Source organism: Sceloporus undulatus, chromosome 5 (genome assembly GCF_019175285.1).
Source record: "Sceloporus undulatus isolate JIND9_A2432 ecotype Alabama chromosome 5, SceUnd_v1.1, whole genome shotgun sequence".
Classification (NCBI taxonomy): domain Eukaryota; kingdom Metazoa; phylum Chordata; class Lepidosauria; order Squamata; family Phrynosomatidae; genus Sceloporus; species Sceloporus undulatus.
The window spans coordinates 160610664-160628707 of NC_056526.1; the positions used below are offsets into that span (position 1 = coordinate 160610664).

General features: G+C 37.8%; 1 protein-coding gene across 6 annotated transcripts in view; it reads left to right on the forward strand.

The window, feature by feature from the left end:
• Positions 1-18044, forward strand: part of PDE5A (phosphodiesterase 5A) — a 121077-nt gene that overhangs the window by 57810 nt on the left and 45223 nt on the right. For 5 of the 6 annotated variants that reach the window (XM_042467870.1, XM_042467872.1, XM_042467875.1 and 2 more), the window contains exons 10-14: positions 2431-2606; positions 5505-5564; positions 10858-11004; positions 13303-13428; positions 15015-15109. In XM_042467870.1, coding sequence (XP_042323804.1) covers positions 2431-2606; positions 5505-5564; positions 10858-11004; positions 13303-13428; positions 15015-15109 — 604 coding nt within the window. The remainder of the gene's footprint in view (positions 1-2430; positions 2607-5504; positions 5565-10857; positions 11005-13302; positions 13429-15014; positions 15110-18044) is intronic. The other variant, XM_042467871.1, reaches the window with a different exon arrangement.

An 18044-nucleotide genomic window follows, 5' to 3' on the forward strand; every position in this document is an offset into this window, starting at 1 on the left:
TGAGAGATCTTTTTCTACATTTCCAGCAGATATCACTTGTACTTTTATTTATTTTTGCCAATTTAACCAAAGTAATGGACCATTTGTACATCATTTTATGTAAATTATGTTTGAGTTTGTAAGAACACGTGAATTTAAATTCCTTATTCCTAATATACTTTCATTGACACATTGGTACATTATGCCCCAAATCTTTGGACCATCTAATAATATTTTTTTAACTTGTTCTTTTTTATTTTCAAATATAAATAGTAACTTATACATCCTACATAGCAGTTGTTTATCATTTCTATATAACATTTTTTCAAATTCAGATTTCTCGCCTGTTTTGAGAGGGTTTTCCCCCTATAAATATTTTGTTTCAGTTAGTGCACCTCAAATAGATGTTGTTTCAAACAAGCTGCAAAATGCCTGGTCCCAAGCATTATGTTTGGAAATGGAATGCATTTACATTAAATAGCAAGTACTTAAAGGATGAAAGTCCATTCAGCTCTAGGGGAATAAAGAGAACTGCAGTGATTCTTACATAGGTCCAAAACACACCGCAGAAATAATCCAGTTTGAGACCGCTTTAACTGCCCTGCCAATTAAAAACGTAGAAAAGTGATACATTAAAAAAATAAATTGTTAGAATATTAAAATAGATTACCTATTAAAAGAATAAACATACAGTTAAAAAGATAAAATTTTAAAACACTTAAAATGATACAAGGCCCCAGTCCATTAAAAACATTTTAAAGAAAGCTTTCCTGTATAAGAAGGGTTTAACCTGCCATCAGAAGGCCAACAAGGATGGAGCCATCTGATCTCCCTGGGCAAGAAGCTCCAGAGTCTAGGAGGATACACTGAAAAGGCCCTCTCTCGAATCCCCACCAACAGTACAGTACTTGTAATGGTGGTGGGACAGAGAGAAGGGCCTCTTCAGGGGATCTCAGGGCCTGGATCAGTTCATACTGGGAGATACATGAAGAAAGTGTTGGGTGTTTAGGAGTGGCAGGGAGGTGGGTGAGAAAGGAAAGGGAAAAGGGAATGTCGTTCATTGTTTGTCCTGATAGCATGAGTGAGAAAATGTTTACACAGAGAAAATCCTGCTGGTTGTTAACTTAAGTTTAATTTGCCAAATATCGTGGACCTGAGCCATATATGTTTCATTCATGTTTCATTCCCCATCACAAATTATTTTCTTATAGAACCTACCCATTACACTCTTTTTTCTGAGTGAAAGAGGTTATGCAAAAGGCACCAAGAGAAAACTGTACCTGGAGACACACTTATACATAACAGATTGTCTAACAACTCATAAACCAGCAATATTTTTTATTTAGTTAATTTACAAAACAACTTGGCCCCTGTTCAAGCAAGGAAGTTCAAGCTCTGTGTACCATTAACCTGACATTCATTATAGTTCTTCTGGCAAGCTTACAAAAATCTAATTAGTTTGCAAAGGACAAATTGTCTTTAGGGATTACATCAAACTAAAGAACTATTAATAATAAAAGTCAAGAGGAAAATTGAGGCAAAAGCTTGGGAGGAATGGTAGAGAACGCACATGGTTGAGGCTTTTGGGTGTAGGTTTTAATTAGTAAATACTTTGGACACTTATAAATGAATATATGGTGATACTTGCGTATATTTTGAAATAAATTTCTGTATGTATGTAGTGTTAATGAACTCAGAACTTTGAAAAGTTACTTTTCTAGACTGAAGCTACAAGAAATCCATAGGCAACATGGACAGTAAGGGATTCTGGGAGCTGTAGTCACTGTACAAACTGTCCATTAAGGCCGGCCTGGAGGCGGAGTTGGGGCATTGTGTCCATACAACACACACATTGATTCCACCCCCAGGCCAGCATGATGCCACGCACCACACCACATGGCAGAGGGCATCATGGTGCTCCTCTGGTGCTGCATCTGCATGACTCAACGCCAAAGGAGCACTAAAAAGCTATGGCGCCACAGCTATGGCACCCTTTCCAGGACACAAAAAGAATCTGTTTTTGGTGGCTCCTTTTTGCACCGCAGAAAGCAAGATTAGGGCCACAGCATGTAGTTGCTGCAGCCCCAATCTGGCACTAAAAGGGCTGGTCTGTATAGCCCCTACAGTCCCCAAAAGAGTAGTGTTTCTAAGCTGTGATAGAACCAAAGTTTAACTTTAGAACTTTAAAGGGGTGTGGCTAAATAGTTGAACACATATTTATTCATTTATCTATGTTTTTATTTATTATTTCTTAAATATGTATTTTTGACCTCTATTTAAAGTTCTCTGGGACACAGAAAATATTTGCTTTTCTTTTTAAGACTTGGAACTCAATCTTTGAAATACATATACAGTATGATTCTATGAAGAGCATGTTAGTTGTCTTTTGTAGATTAATAGTAAGTTTTTACTTTTTTTAAAAAAAAGTTTACTTTTCACTTTATTAATTAGGTGTATGCCAACTTGCAAATAAGATGGAAGAAAATTCAGGCAAAATCAAAGCTTTCAACAGGAATGATGAACAGTTCCTAGAAGCTTTTGTCATCTTTTGTGGCTTAGGCATCCAGAACACACAGATGTATGAAGCTGTGGAAAGAGCCATGGCTAAGCAGATGGTCACACTGGAGGTGAGACTAAATCAATGCAGCCTTTATATAGCTCACAGCTGCTTCCTTACTAGAACTCTCTTAAGACAAGCCAAACTTGACTCAATGATCAACTGAGGCTCTATCTCCCCTTTATTTACTGCTTATGTATGTATTTCCACATGCTTGTATGTCACGTGTTGGATTGCTGTGCTGATCTTCTGGGATTCAGCAGTGGACACAGATTTGCCTTCCATAAACATGTTGCATATTACAAGGGTGATGTAGATGGTTTATGTTGTTGCATAGAAAAAGGACGTAGTTATAGCACTGGGACATCCTCTTCATCTTGCTTGAGGTTTTCTGTGGTGGTTTTGGCTCAGCCCTTCAAACAAACCAGTACCTGGAGCAGCATCAAGATTACTGTAGGCTTCCTCTAACCTCATCAAACCATATCAAGCATGAACGTCATCTGGTCCTCACCTTTGAATTGGTTACTGTTAGTTTTAATGGCTGTGGTATGAGTGGACAGCCCACCAGGAGATCCAGGTTTACACTTATCTTCCAAAGTAACCTAAGAAATCAGATGTTGTAGATTTAGGATTCACTTGCATCCACAGAATAAACAAAATACCATATTTTTAAAATACAGATTGTTCAATTTTTTTTATTTATTTTTTTTGGTTCTGAAAGGAAAGCTCACGTGCTAAACTTTATCTAGATGTTTTGCATGCATTTGTTTGCAGAAAAACTCTTTAATTATATAGCTTTATAAAAATTAATTTAGACAGTTTTGTGTGTTGCACATAATTGTTTATCCTTTGAAGAATTAAAGAAAGTCCTCACGATCAAAGTGCTACAGACCAAACCTATAAAATGTAAGTTAAACATGAATCCAGTCCAAGCAGCTAGGTTCCTCCCTCCCTTGCTTGTGCCTCTTAATAATAAGTTTCAATTTGCTCATTAAACAAAAAAATATTTTCTCCTGCACTGACAAAACTTCTGCCAGGATTTTGCTAAGAAAGAATTTATTTTATGCCTGCATTACAAACTCTTAGAAAAAGTGAATTTATTATGACAACCTTGTCAAGGTTATAATTATAGCCATACTGTGAGCTATTTGTCTTTCATACAGAGGCATGGAATTATTTCGAACTCTTTTCAGTGAAATAAAAAAGTATTTTCTTTGCTCATTTAAGGCAAAGATGTGATTTCTCCACTCCTCCACATATGGCTTGCTATCCTCAGAACTCCGTTATATTGGAGAGGACTGGTAAACTGTTCCTATAGGTCTCCATTTTGCACTGATTTACAGAGAAACCAAGCACAATGCTTATTTGCCTTAGGGCACATTCATTGGGCAGTGCAGAAGTGGGGGCCAGAATGTGTTGGACTACTTCTTACCAAATGAACTGGCTTTCAGTACATTTCTGAGCCTGACGTATTGGTATTGTTGAACAGTTAGGATCTGATTACCATAAAGACCACTTTTTTCATATACTCAGATCTGCTTTAGAGGCCAGGCATGTGACCTCACCAGTAAAGTCAAGTAGGTAATTGAACATAAGACACAGGGCCTTTAGGGTGTTTGTCTTACAGTTGTGGAACTCCCTTCTGGTTGATATATATTTAACCCTTCAAGCCAGGACTTTAAGACAATATTGAATATATCTTCCTTAGGAACTTCTGTAATGTATAGCAGTTTTCCTCCTCGTAACTGTACACTGAGCTGATGAGCCCAAATTGTATCTTGCAACATTCACTTTAGTAAGTTATTTTATGAGGGTTGCCTATAAAAGAAAGCTTATAAATACTTCAGATAGATGAATAAAATATTTTGGGTTGTTTGATAGGTTTTTTTTTGGGGGGGGGGATAGAAGTTAGAACTAATTTGTCTGCTGAATTGTTGTCACATGCAAATTTGTTACTAAATTCAGTGTAAGGACTAAGATATCCAAAAGATCACATTTCTGTTCTTCCTAACTATGAATCATATGAAGCCTTGGCCAGAATGTTGGATTACCAAACTAGATATGATGCTTCTTATTTACAAATCAGTGTACAAAGGGCTGTGCAGTCCATGGCTGGAGTCCTGTTTAAACACTAGACTAACAGTTGCACGTTTTCCAGGGTTGTGCAGCAGTGGCAAGAGAAGTAAAATCTTTGGGTTCCAAGCTGCCTCTTCTTCCATTGCCTTCACTAGCATTGTGCTTATGGCTTTCTTCTTTCTCCTGCCTCTGCTTATTCTGGCATAGCAAGGCCAGCGTATTACAAGCAACAAAGTTCCAGCATCTCTGTCAGCAAGAATTGCTACCCCCTTTCTTTTCTTTTCTTTCTTCTTCTTTTTTTCATTCCTTAGCTGTGATTTACTACTGCATCTGAATGCTCCTATTTCCAATCCTACTTTAAAACCTGGCTTGAAGTTCTGGCTAATATGTTAGTTATGTAATGTAAAACTGTAGACATATAAATGGAAGAGAAGGAGGCTTTCTCCAGGATCAGGGCCAGAAGTGTTACTTTTTCAGTTTGTAAATTTTAGATTGAAGCAAACCAACATATATCTGAGGTTCAAATGCACAAGTGAATTGCTTCTGCTATACTGTACAATGATAAATTGCCCTGATATTTTCTGATTTAAGAAAATTAGCAGGATTAATACTTGTACAAGAGACCACCAGTGATCTCTAGGTAGGGGTAGAAAAGAGTCCTATTTTAAGCCTTGGAAAGATGCTGTTAATCAGAGCTGACTAGATAGATTGATGTAAGGCAGCTTTCTGAGTCCTTATGGCTAGCTCTTTACTTTGGAGTTCTGCTGAATTACTACTCTGGAAAAGTGTGATGTGAGAATTCAGAGTAACTAATGCTCCTCTCTTGAGCACAAACAATATATTTTTGAAAGCAATTTTATATGCATGCATTTTTTATTTCCTTTTTCTTTAGATCCTTTCGTACCATGCCTCAGCTGCTGAGGAAGAGGCAAGGGAACTTCAGGTAACAGCGGTAATGGCATTTTTTCCCCTTCTACTAGTGTGTTATGGTTATAAAATGTTTATTAATGGCTTGGTGGTACTTTGGGATTGATAGTCACAAATCATTAGATGTTGGATGCATAAAGAAAAGAGTATCATTTTGTAATCATTTTACTAACATTTATTTTTGCCACCTTTGTCTGGAGAATGAGTGAGTGAGTGAGTGATGTAGATATCTTAAAAGTGAAGCCTGGAATCCTGTATGACAGTTACAAATGTGTAGCCTGGAGTTACACACTCATGACTGTTTTGTATTTACAGTCCATACATAGGCCATAAAAGGGACCATGAAAGTCCCCCAGTCTGTTCTTACTGGGAAGCAGCCACTATGATTGAAAGGGTCTGTTCCCTTTGTTGCTCAAGAAGCTGCTGGCTGCCATTAGAACCCATTGCATTGCATGAGCAGTTTCCAACATGAGGAGAAATTGTGACTGACATTCTCCTTCTGCTGTCACACCAGAGATTGCTTACTAGGACATGTGTGTGTGTGGACATACCAGCAAGCTGCTTCCTGAGTGACCATTTGCTTTCCACTGGGTAGTTAGGAAGGTACCAGGTTCCATAGGTCTCTTTTTTTGTAAAAGCTTTCATTACTCTTCAGAACAGACCTAACCTAATGTGACTTAATGTGGGGTAGGGTTGGGGATAAATCATCTTATCTATGTAGCAACACAGAATCACAACTCAGTGTTCATGCTGCCTTCTCCTGCCATAGTAGGGAGGAAGAAAAATGAAACACTGGCAGTAAGGCCCTATTATATTTGACAAGCAACAAAAAACAGGCGAAGACCTTTTGCCTTCCTGTGCAAGCTTCAGAATTAGCAAAAATGGAACTAAAATGCAACTCTCACTCTTATAAACCCCAGTTTAGACACTAACAACTACTTCAAATATTTTACAAGAATTTTTATCAATATGAAAAAGGCAAAGATTTTAATTTTCTTATAATAACAATAATAATTTCCCTATAATAATAATTTCATGCTTGTTGCTCTACCGCACTATTGTTAACTCTTATAAGATGAATGTTGACTAGCTGAAATGTGATATTTTCAAAGGCACTCAGTAAACCAGTATCAGGGCCAGAAATATAACAAGCCAGGACTGTTTTTCCCCACTTTGCTGCTTTGTTTGTGATGGAGCCATTGCCTGGGCAGAAGTCCTGCCTCAAATTCCATTAGAAAGTGATTCTTTTAACTTGACATTAACTTGGACTCAAATGCTGTCACTGCAAAGCTACAGCTTGTGGGAGGTGCAAGTGTTTGTTTGTTTTTTAAACAGCTGTTACATAATCGAAGATATGTGTCTTTATCGGAATATTTTAAAAAAAGAAATCCTTGCTAAGTTTTAATGAACATTTTAATCATGGATAATCTCAGGATTTTAAATCTGCTACGCATGTTTGCCTGGGTAAGTTTGGCATAGGTTGATAGTTTGCGCGATAACTCATATAATAAATGTAACCCCAGCCTCTTGAACCCAAAATATGTCTCTGAAGCCAGATCTGAATCAATTAGCCACTTAATTGCCTTATTTTGATTTAAGTAATGATGATATTGTTGATGATGCAGGATTGTGGTTCCTTTATTTGCAAAATGGTGCAAAATAGAGCAGAAGGCAAGTATCCAAATCATAAGGCCATTGCACTGTGGCACCATCATGGCTGTTTGTCACCTGTAATTTAAATGATAAGCCATCTCTAACTCTGAAGACAAAGTGTAGTTAGCATATCATTATTAGTGGGTTTTTAAAAAAAAACTCCTGTTATTGAAACTATTCAAAGCAACCTACTTAGATGTGCTTGACTCCAGCTTCCATCTCCCAGCTATTATGGGAAGTGCAAGTGATAGAAATTGTAGCAAAATGCATGTGAAGGGTTGGTTTAAAGGAAATTCAGGATAATAAACTTATTCTTGTCCTTATTTAGAAAGAAACCAGACTTTCTAATATGTAGTAATGGAAAATTTCATATACAGATTTGTTTTTACTGACAGTCTAAAAAAGCTCCAAATTAAATTATATTACTGTTGGCAATGTTTTTGCAAAAGCTCCTAGAGTACCTACCTACAAACATACAGGCTAAATGTTTCAGCTTCATGTAGCTATTGAAATCATGTCCATTCACTTAACTGAAAACAAGAGATTCTAAAACTAGTCTGCCTATGCTAATACTTAGTTAAATTTGGTAACAAATATTTACCTTGTAGACACAATAAAACTTTGTCTAACACCTCTGATTTTCAACCAGCATGTTCCATATGTATAGCTTAAGCTCAGATTTAGTAACAAACATTAGTCATCTGGTTTATAAAAATAATGGCTATGTATTTGCTCTTCCCCCCAAGGCATGTAAACAACAGATTGTGTGTTTCCCCCCTTCTGAAAGATAGACTTCCCTACATTTCAAGTATGCAGTTAAAATTATTAATGTGCTGCTTATAACTGCAAGGACTTCATGCTTTTCTGTACCAGGGTCTAAATACATGGGAGTAAAATTTAAGATGTGCAGATGACAACATACTACTAGCAGAAAATAGCAAGCATTTGGAACAATTACTGAAGAAAGTCGAAGGAGAAAGGGTAAAGATAGGTTTACAGTTGAATATTAAGAAATATATAATGACCATATATGCTTTATATAACTTGAAAGTAGACGATGAAAACACTGAAGATTTTCCATACCTTGGCTTAGTTATTAATCAGGATGGAGACTGAAGTCAAGAAATCAGTAGAAGACTAGAACTTGGAAGGGTAGCTATGAAGGAACCAGACAAAATCCTCAAGGGTGAAGATCTGTCACTGAATACTAAAATTAGGATGGCCCATGCCAGTATAATTTTCATTTCTATTTATGGTTGTGAAAGCTGGACAGTGAAGAAAACTGTTAGGAAGAAAATAAACTCATTTGAAATGTGGTCCTGGAGAAGAGTTCTACAGATTCTGTGCATTTCCAAAAAGACAACTAGAGTCCTAGAGTAAATCAAACCTGAACTAGCCTGCATCATCAAACTGGAGAGTGTGGGTGGAAAGTGCTGGACATGCACACTAAACTGAAAGTGGTAAAAGATGTGTGCTAACAGGGAGGTGAGGAACAAAGTACCTATTGTGGTTTCTATCCTCATAATAGAAGTCTAATAAAACTATTCCTGCCATCTTTGCAAATGCAGCAAAGCACACAGGCAGGAATCCACACAGCAGACAAAGACCAAATAAATATGTAGTATATGCATCTGGATGACATAAAATGTGCTAGCCATTAGTAGTGTGCTGCTGTGTTGAATTAGGGAAACTTTTCAAGATATTTTGCTGCCTGCGGCAAAAGTGAAAATGTTTTCGTTCTCTGTACAGAAGCAGGGTGGACTAGCAAATTAATCATCTGACCACACTTGGAGGAAGACACTGGTTTAGACAACACAGACCTGGCACAGCAGTTTCAAATGGCACCTCTGCTAACTGAGCCAGTTCCCTGGGAAAAGTTGTGACATTTCTGAATGTGCTTGAAGTGTAAACTGACTGTAAAGACAGTGTCATGAAAGGCTTCCTGGTACACAGAAATGATCCAACAACATTACAGTCACTCCTCCTTTCTTGTAGACTTGAGGTCCATGGTCTTGAATATTCACGGAGGGACAACCTCTGTTATTTTTAATTGGGCACACCCCTGAGACACATGCCCTGTGCACACTTGGGGGCACACACCCCATTCAAGCCTACGGGGCTTGAATATATGCAGGATTCAATCCACCTGTAATGCATTTTCCCCATTTTCCTGCTGCCTTCCACTTTACTGTACATTTTTATCTTTTCTAATGAGTCAGGTTGCCTCATGATAATGTCCAGTAGCCAATAACTTCAGTTTAGTCATTGTTCTAGGGAGAGTTCAAGCTTGATTTGCTCTTGGACTAATTTATTTGTTTTTTGACAATCCATGGTGTGTAGAATTCTCTTCCAGCACCGCATTTCAAATGAACTGATTTTCATCCTGACCTATTTTTTTTATTGTCCAACTTTCACAACCATACACAGACATCAGAAATAGACCAGTCAGTGTACGTGTTTAATACAAATCGAGTAACCATGTACACACTATTAGCTCAGGGCAGAACAAAATAAAGATCCACCTGTTTTTAAGCACCAAATGGGGGTGGTGAAAGGAAAAGAAGAATTGTGCTTCTGGAAGTTTCCAGGATGCACAGTTTTAAGTAAAACAAAGTGTGGCACCTTGCAAAATGCAGGTTAAAATGGTAGAGAAGTTCTGGTCACTACCAGTTCTTTATAATAAAAAAAAAGACAGGGGGACACCTCAGTTCTTCCAACAGAACCAAGATGATGAAAATTGCCCCCCAGCCCTCTATTATCCCAGGATTGCCTATGCTGATTAGTAGGGGCTTTCAAATATATTAGAACACAATTCTAACACATCAAGGTGGCCAAGAACCAGGTGAAGCTGATGAAACACTAGGCCAGCAGAAGCTGTATTAATCCAAAGCCCTCTGAGCTTTGTGATGTTGCAGTTTACTTGACTACCCTGGCTTAATTTGTACTTACATACTGGCTGATAGATGATTGGATCTGGGCTAACATGGCTCTTTGCCCCCTCAGCCCCCCTTTCTTTGGCTTTTGATCCCAGCTGGCAGACCAACTGTGCTGACAGATCTTTTTCATTAGTCAATAGAAGGAGATCTGAAACCAGCTAATCTTTGAGATCACTCAGCAAAAGGGAATTATAGTGGCAGAAGAACAGTTCAACAGGCACAAGAGGTTTCTGCCTGTTCCTAACCCTCTGCAGCCTGACATCTTTGAATTAGTATTACACTGTTAGACATGAGTAGTTCCTAGCCTTGCAGCAAGGTCCTTTAACTACCTAAAACAGGATTCAACCTAGGATATTTTAAGATACATGGTATGTTATTCACTTTTTGAAAACATTGGCCTTCTCATACTGATATGGTGGTAGAGACAAAATGGCTTTTATAGCACAAAATGGAATTACTGATAACTTGATTATGTTGGAAAAAACTCAATTTTGTTCATGTTGATGTCTGGGGATGCTTTTAGTGCTTTGTGTCATGGACTACAAACCCCTACCCCCCCCCCCCGGCCCCGGTCCACTAACTCTACATTTATTGTATTTGGAGTATTACAACTTGATTATATGCTACATTTTTGGTTATTTGCTTTTATGTGTGTTTTTGTTTTTTTGCATTTTGAAAGGAGATGGTTTCATTTGATGTAACTTGCCATTCTGTTTTGTTTCCTTCAAGGCTGCTGTCGTCCCATCTGCCCAATCTCTCAAGCTCACTGACTTTTACTTCAGTGACTTTGAGCTCTCAGATATGGAGACTTCTCTGTGCACAATCCGAATGTTCACTGATCTTAACCTCGTGCAGAATTTCCAGATGAAACATGAGGTGAGAATCTTGTAATATAAGAGGAGTGACCATTTATGTGTGGCAAGTATTTTTCAGTTTTAGTTAGAGGTTGTAAATGTGTGGTCCTCCTGGTGTTGTTGAGCTATAGTTCCTAGCATCCCCTAACACTGTCTAGGGCTAGTGATATTTGAATTCCAATACCTGGAGAGTTGCACATTTTCCGTCCCTGTTGTATGGGTAGCAATGTTTTATGGGTAGCAATTGAACAATGGATTTCAAAACATCCATGAGAAAAATAAGTCTTCTCATCATTGAGAGAGCATTGGTCCAATTTTTATGGAGTGATTTTCCCAGTAATTAAACACATTCACATTTGGTGAGACCAGATGAAGAACAATACCTGTCTGCCAGAAGGATTGTTTCTGACTGATCTATCATGATGTTTCAGATCTCCTTCTATTGACAAATGATAATGAAAAAAAACAATTTCATAAAATTTCACAAAGAAATGTAAAGACTAAGCGTTAAATCCAATTTTAGAGACATTGAAATGAATTGGACTTCTAAGTCAATAATAATGTAGCTCACATTGATTTCAATAAGTCATTCTCTAATTGGCACTAAATAGGATCTTGTCCTGAGCACCACAGACTAATATAAACTATGACTGAACACATGCTTTCTAAAATTACTTCAAAAATCTAGGAGTCTTACTGGGCTGGCTCAAGACATTTTACAGCCTACAGCAAAGGAGCGAATCATACTCCACCAAGCTCAAGGATGCTTAAGTAGTATCTAAAACTGCAGTGAAGTAGGTAATCCAATAAACACTATTCCTGGAAGCAAAAGACAATAAAAACAATACAAATAAATGTTATGACACATCAGGTCTGCTACCCAAGATGATTGCCTCATTCTGCCCCTGTGCAAATTCTGCATTCATTGAGATTTAACATACTACATTGAAGTATGTCAATTCTAGGTCTAAACAAATAGCAACATCAATTTTTCATGGCATTAGCCATACCTCCCCCCCTTTGCAATGCAAGTACACATGCTAAAATTTCCATGGCAAGTTAAAAATACCATGTACATAAATAATATAGTAAAGTAATACCTTATAATAGTTAAAGAACAATGATAATATATTATAAACTTGACTAACAACTAATAATTTGGTACCTAATAAAATGAAACCCAGTATGAGATGCCTGGTCTAACTGTTAATTTTGTTCACCACAGAAATTGTAGCCTTCAACTTTGATTTGTCACTAGTTTTTTTCAGATTTCTAATTAGCATAACCAATAGGTTCTGTCCAAAAGACTGAATGATGATACACCACTATAAATACTTAAAAAGAACTCACCTGTTTCACTTTGCTTAACATTGTATTTATAAAGTAGGGGTTGGAAAAGTAACTTTCCCACATTCTTGCATTAAAAAACCTTGCTATTTCTGTGCAGCATACTTCAGAGAGAAAGGCACAGATCAGCTGCAGCTGGAACTCAGAAATGAAGAAACAAAAAACAATCCATAACATTTTATTTATTTTTTCTTCTACAAACCTGTTTTGTAGTAATTTAAAATTCTATGTACTAAATCCAATATTAACCCCAACTAGAGAAGACTCACTGAAGTGAATGTGACTTCATAGTCACTATTTAACATTAGGTCCCACTGAGTTCAATGGGTCTTAGTACAGTTGATACTAAAATTAGACCTGGGCGGTTTACAGACCGCCAAATAGTACGTCATCAATACGTACTAGGGTTAGGAAGGGGCGGTGCTTCCACACACCCCTAACCCTAGTACGTATTGAATACGTACAAGATGGCGGCGCCCTGTTCATACGGGCGCCGCCATCTTTACGTACTGGACGCACAGCGTCCAGACGTGTCGCGCCGCTTGTGACGGTAAAAGAAGCTCCATTTTGGAGGTTCTTTTTTCGGTCCGCGCGAGAGTCGGGCCGTCTGAAGGCTCCGGCTCCCCCGCGGACCTACTGGCGGCAGCGGTCTGTACCCCGCCATAGTTTTATCATTTTAATATATAATTTTTTACAAGTGGGGTAAGCAAAAAGTGTAGCGGTAACTATGATTAAACTATGATTAAAATATGTATGACCCAACAATATTTCATTAAAGGATTGTATGTAGCATATTTCTCCTTATTACTCCCTTTGAATTAAAATATATCAGTTCCACGAAGAAAGCCTTAGACTATATGTGCCATACTAATGATGAACAGAATTTGGAATTTGAGTCAGTAAATGGAAAGTATGTTGAGGTGTAAAAGTAAAATGTGCTATTTTTAACTGATGAATTATGCTTTTTTTAAAGGTCCTTTGCAGATGGATTTTAAGTGTGAGGAAAAATTATCGGAAAAATGTTGCCTATCACAATTGGAGGCATGCATTTAACACAGCTCAGTGTATGTTTGCTGCTTTAAAGTCAGGGAAGATTCAGGTATGCTTGGATATGTTTCTTTATGTTATAGTCCTTCAGAAAATTTCTTTTAGACACCAGTTACTTCCATACTGAAGTCTTTACTAAGGAGTTATTTATAGGTCTCCACATGATGAATCCCTGAGAATTCAACTTTAATCCAAAACACACTGCAGAAATAATCCAGTTTGAGACAACTTCAACTGCCCTGGCTCAGTGCTAGGAAATCCTAAGAGTTGTAATTTCTTGTGGCATCAGAGCTGTCTGACAGAAAATGCTAAATATTTCACAAAACTACAGTTTCCAGAATTCCCTAGTATTGTGCCAGGGCTGTTAAAGCCAAACTGGATTATTTCTGCAATGTGTTTTGGACTTTTGTGAAGGTTGCTATGTGTCCATCACAGCCTTCCTGGATCCACTGGCATCTGTAAGCTTGAAAAAGTACTATAAAAAACCCTAAAAACAAAACAAAGGTAGCTGTATAAGCCATAAGAAAAATGCTAAAATCCATATTAGCCTTCATCAGATTACCCAAAAGGCTAAACAAAAAAAGTGTATAGGCTTCTGAGATTTCTACATCTCCCCATCAGTAATTGCTTCTGAAAGGTTGTTGCTGTAGCTAGAAATGTCTCAGTTTGCACGCTATGTTGTTCATGGAGTTCTGAGCATACATGAAACTGAAGCTGAATGAAAACATGCAGACTGAATCATATGGTGATGCCATTTGATGTGTCAGAGGTGGGGTTCCTTTGACTCTCCAGATGTTGTGGACCACAACTCCCACAGTCCCTTACCATTACACATGCTGTGTGGGGTTGCTGGGAATTGTAGGGCAAAACACTTCACTACCAAAAGTTTTCCATCCCTGATCTGGGTGAAGCAAGTTGTTAGATTTATGTTCTATGAGTCAGTTGCCCTATTCTAACAGTGCTGGGACCCAGTATGCATATGGAGCACTGCACAGCTGGCAATTAAGCAAGCAAGGCTCATTAGTCTTGGCAAACACTCCATGCTTGGAATATTCAGCTCAGCCCTACAGGAAATCAGAGGCCCCCAAAGAGGTGGGCCACAGAAGGGCAAAGAACAAAGCAGAAGCCCTCAATCTGTCAAACCAGGGAGAGCCTTTTCAAATGCTGCCTCTTTGTTGGTAGCTGTATTTATTCAGTGGCAAAGTGTAAAAATGTATTTGTTTAAAATCTGAAAGCTTGAGATTCTCATGAACCTTAGCTATTGCCTACTTATGTTTGTAATAAGCTAGATTTTTGGAGTATTTTATATTCTATATTGGTGTACTTATAACCAATGAGAAAAGAAAATCTTGATGTAACATTTTGTACAACAGACATTTTCGTTCTGAGAGAGTTTTTGGGAGACAGGGCCGGAGCTATTATTCAGAGTAGATACTATTATCTTTTACCCCCAAAAAAATATTTTTTACAAAAACAAAACAAAATCCAACAATTTTCTGTTTAAATAAGCATATCAAACTGTATATGCACTTAACGTACCCATAGTCGGAAAAGGAAAAAGGTAATGTATCCATTGATGTCACATCCAGATTGTTAGCAATTGTAATCCTATCTTTTCCTGCATTTCATAACACACAGAACAAGCTTACTGATGTTGAGGTACTATCTTTGCTGATCGCAGCACTGAGCCATGATTTAGATCACAGAGGGGTGAACAATTCTTACATACAGAGGTGAGTAAAGTAAAATTAAGAAGAGAACAGATTGGGTTTGGGAGACATTTAAGCTTTCTAATTTAAATTGGATACATAATATATGTGTCTGCCCGTTACAGCTTCTTTTGAACTATGAATTAGGGGAGCCTCGTGGCGAATCTTTAGCAAACAGGGAAAAGCAAATTTGATTAGGCAAGTGAGCAAGCCTGGAAGTATTTATAGGAGTCAAAAAGTATCCTGCTCTAATTTTTTGGTTTAGTCCTCTGTCAGTGAAAAAAAAAATACTGACTATACAATCTGGTATTAGGAACAGATGTTACCCCAGGAGTGCCATGCAATAATAAACAGCCTGGTGGTTGACATTATGAGGTATGATATAGTTTAGAAGTGCAAACAAACAAGCAAGCAAGAAAGCATTGATTGAGACCTTCTCTTATTTAGCAAAACAATATAACTGCATTGTAGTCATTGGGATCAATAGTATGCCACAACTTAAAGTAACTAAAGTTTTTACAAGCAGTATATAGTTTTTAAGAAGCTTAAAGCAACATATTTTGATAAATTTTAGTTTTCTGTTAAATTTGCCAATGTAAGTAACTTACTGGAGGAAAATAATTTTTTACTTGTTTCTAGGTCATTCATGCACAAATATTGTGTAATTTCATTATCATAAAAAAAGACAAATGATGAAGTTGGAATAGATGGCCCTTGCAGTCACTTTTGACTCTATTATTTTTGTTTCTGTGTGTGAGAGAAGGCACAATATCAAGTTTTGAAGAACTTGATCCATAATCCACCAAAACAAGACAGTGGAGCTTTGAAAGCTTGCACAGTGTATTTTATGCTTTGGAGTTGCCCCCCCCCCCCAAAAAAATTGCTGCTTGTGAATTATGTATTTTGTTATGTGGCTAATATGGGTAACCATGAATATTTTAATCCCTGGGATGTTTATGATTATGAAGTTTATGTGGGAAGGTGCATTAAATTTAAGCATACCTTCTGGATTATTACAGTCAGCCCTTCATATCTGCAGATTTTGCATCCATGGATTCAATCATCCATGGGCTGAAAATACTCCCCCCCCCCCAAAAAAAAAAACCAAACTCAAACCTTGATTTTGTCATTTTATATAAGGGACACTATTTTACTACCTCATTATATATAACAGGATATGAGCATCCATGGATTTTAGTATCCACAGGGGGTCATGGAACCAAACCCCAGCAGATACCAAGGGCCCATTATAACATCATGAGCTGCAGCATTTGGAACTCTGTGTCAAAGAGTACTGTATATATGGTGGGTGAAGGAGGAATATTGCTGTTGTTGCTGTGTGCCTTCAGGGTGTTTCTGGCTTATGGCAACCCAAAGGGGAACCTGTCACAAGGTTTTCTTGGCACGAATTGTTCTTAGGGCCCTTCCTTTGGGGCCAAGAAAGTGTAGCTTGTCCAAGGTCACCTAGTGGCTCTCCCTGACCAAGGGACTGGAACCTTGGTCTCAGGATTCCTCATCCAACACTCAAACCAGTACACCATGCTTGCTCTCAATCAGTGGGCCCTTGGTATCCTCTGGCGTTTGGTTCCAGGGCCCGCTGTGGATATCAAAATCCATTGATGCTGAAGTTGGTGTGTCTTATATAAAATGATAAAATCAAGGTTTGCTTTTTGAAATGTATATGTTTATGGAATATTTTCAAATATGGATGCTTGAATGCATGGATAAAAAAAATCCATGGATATAGAGGGCTGGCTGTATTTTAGTTCAGATTAGTACATACTGTCCTCACGTGAGAAGAAAGGTATGTTCTTCTCTCTGTACCCACCTCCTTCTTCTCACTCTTCTTTCATGCACATCCAGCAGCCTGCAAAGGGTAGAACCAGTTGTTTTAAAATTGTGTGTATGTGTTTAGGATTATATTATTTTTTCAAAGTCATCTGGAGATGTACCATTATCCTTCCAAAAATGTTCTGGGAAATATTGTCAACAGCAAAGCTTTCATACATAGCACAAAGCAGACTATTGCATTTTCATAACATTTTCCATTTGGACTAAAAATGGTTCTAGTGCTTTTTGTTTTTTCAAAGAATCCCCCAGACTAGTACAGATAGATTAAATTGTAGATTAATGTTGCCCTTTGTGGATTGTGGGATCAAGGAGACTTGGGATGCTTGGTTTCTTAGAAGCAAGTTTTTGATGTTGTTTTGTATGTGTGTGTGTGTTTGTGTGAAAAAGCTGCAAGCAGTGGCAAACAAAAATTACATGAAACAGATTTGAATTTAAAAATATCTTTACTGGCATAAAGCTTCCTCCCTTTCCTTCTTCCTCCAACCCCATTTACTAGGAATTGTGTATGGAAACAACAGAGATGAGAATGGTGTTTACTTGATCACATCAATTAAATGGTTCCAACTCTTTCAGTTGAAAGAATTACTGTTTTGGACTATGTAAGTCCCAGAATCACCCAGCCAAAATTGATCCCCCACTGAATCTGATAAAAAGACCATCTAATCCAGCATGTCTTACTACAACTGCCAAATGCCTCTAACAAGCTCAGAAGAAGGATGTGAGGGAGGTAGACACTCCGTGTTCCCAGCATCTGATAATCAGAGATGGCTGGCCTTTCAACTTAGACATTCCATTCTTAGCCATCATGGGTAACAATAATAGATCTATTTGTTGTGGACTTCTTGAATATTTAATGAACAACATATGTTGCCTTTGTAGTGCAAGAATGGGCAATGCGAGGTGTGTGAAACCAGTGCATATCCTCCAGGCTGTGTTGAGGGCTCTTGTTTGTTCCTGCTGCTAGAACAGCTACCATTGAAAATTGGCAGAAACTGTACAAAATCCCAGCATTTGGAGCTTTCCTTTCCCAAAGAGAGGTGTTCTGTTGAGCAGACTGATACAATTCAGAGTATACTGTGCAATATACTGTCCCTCTATCACAGAGAAC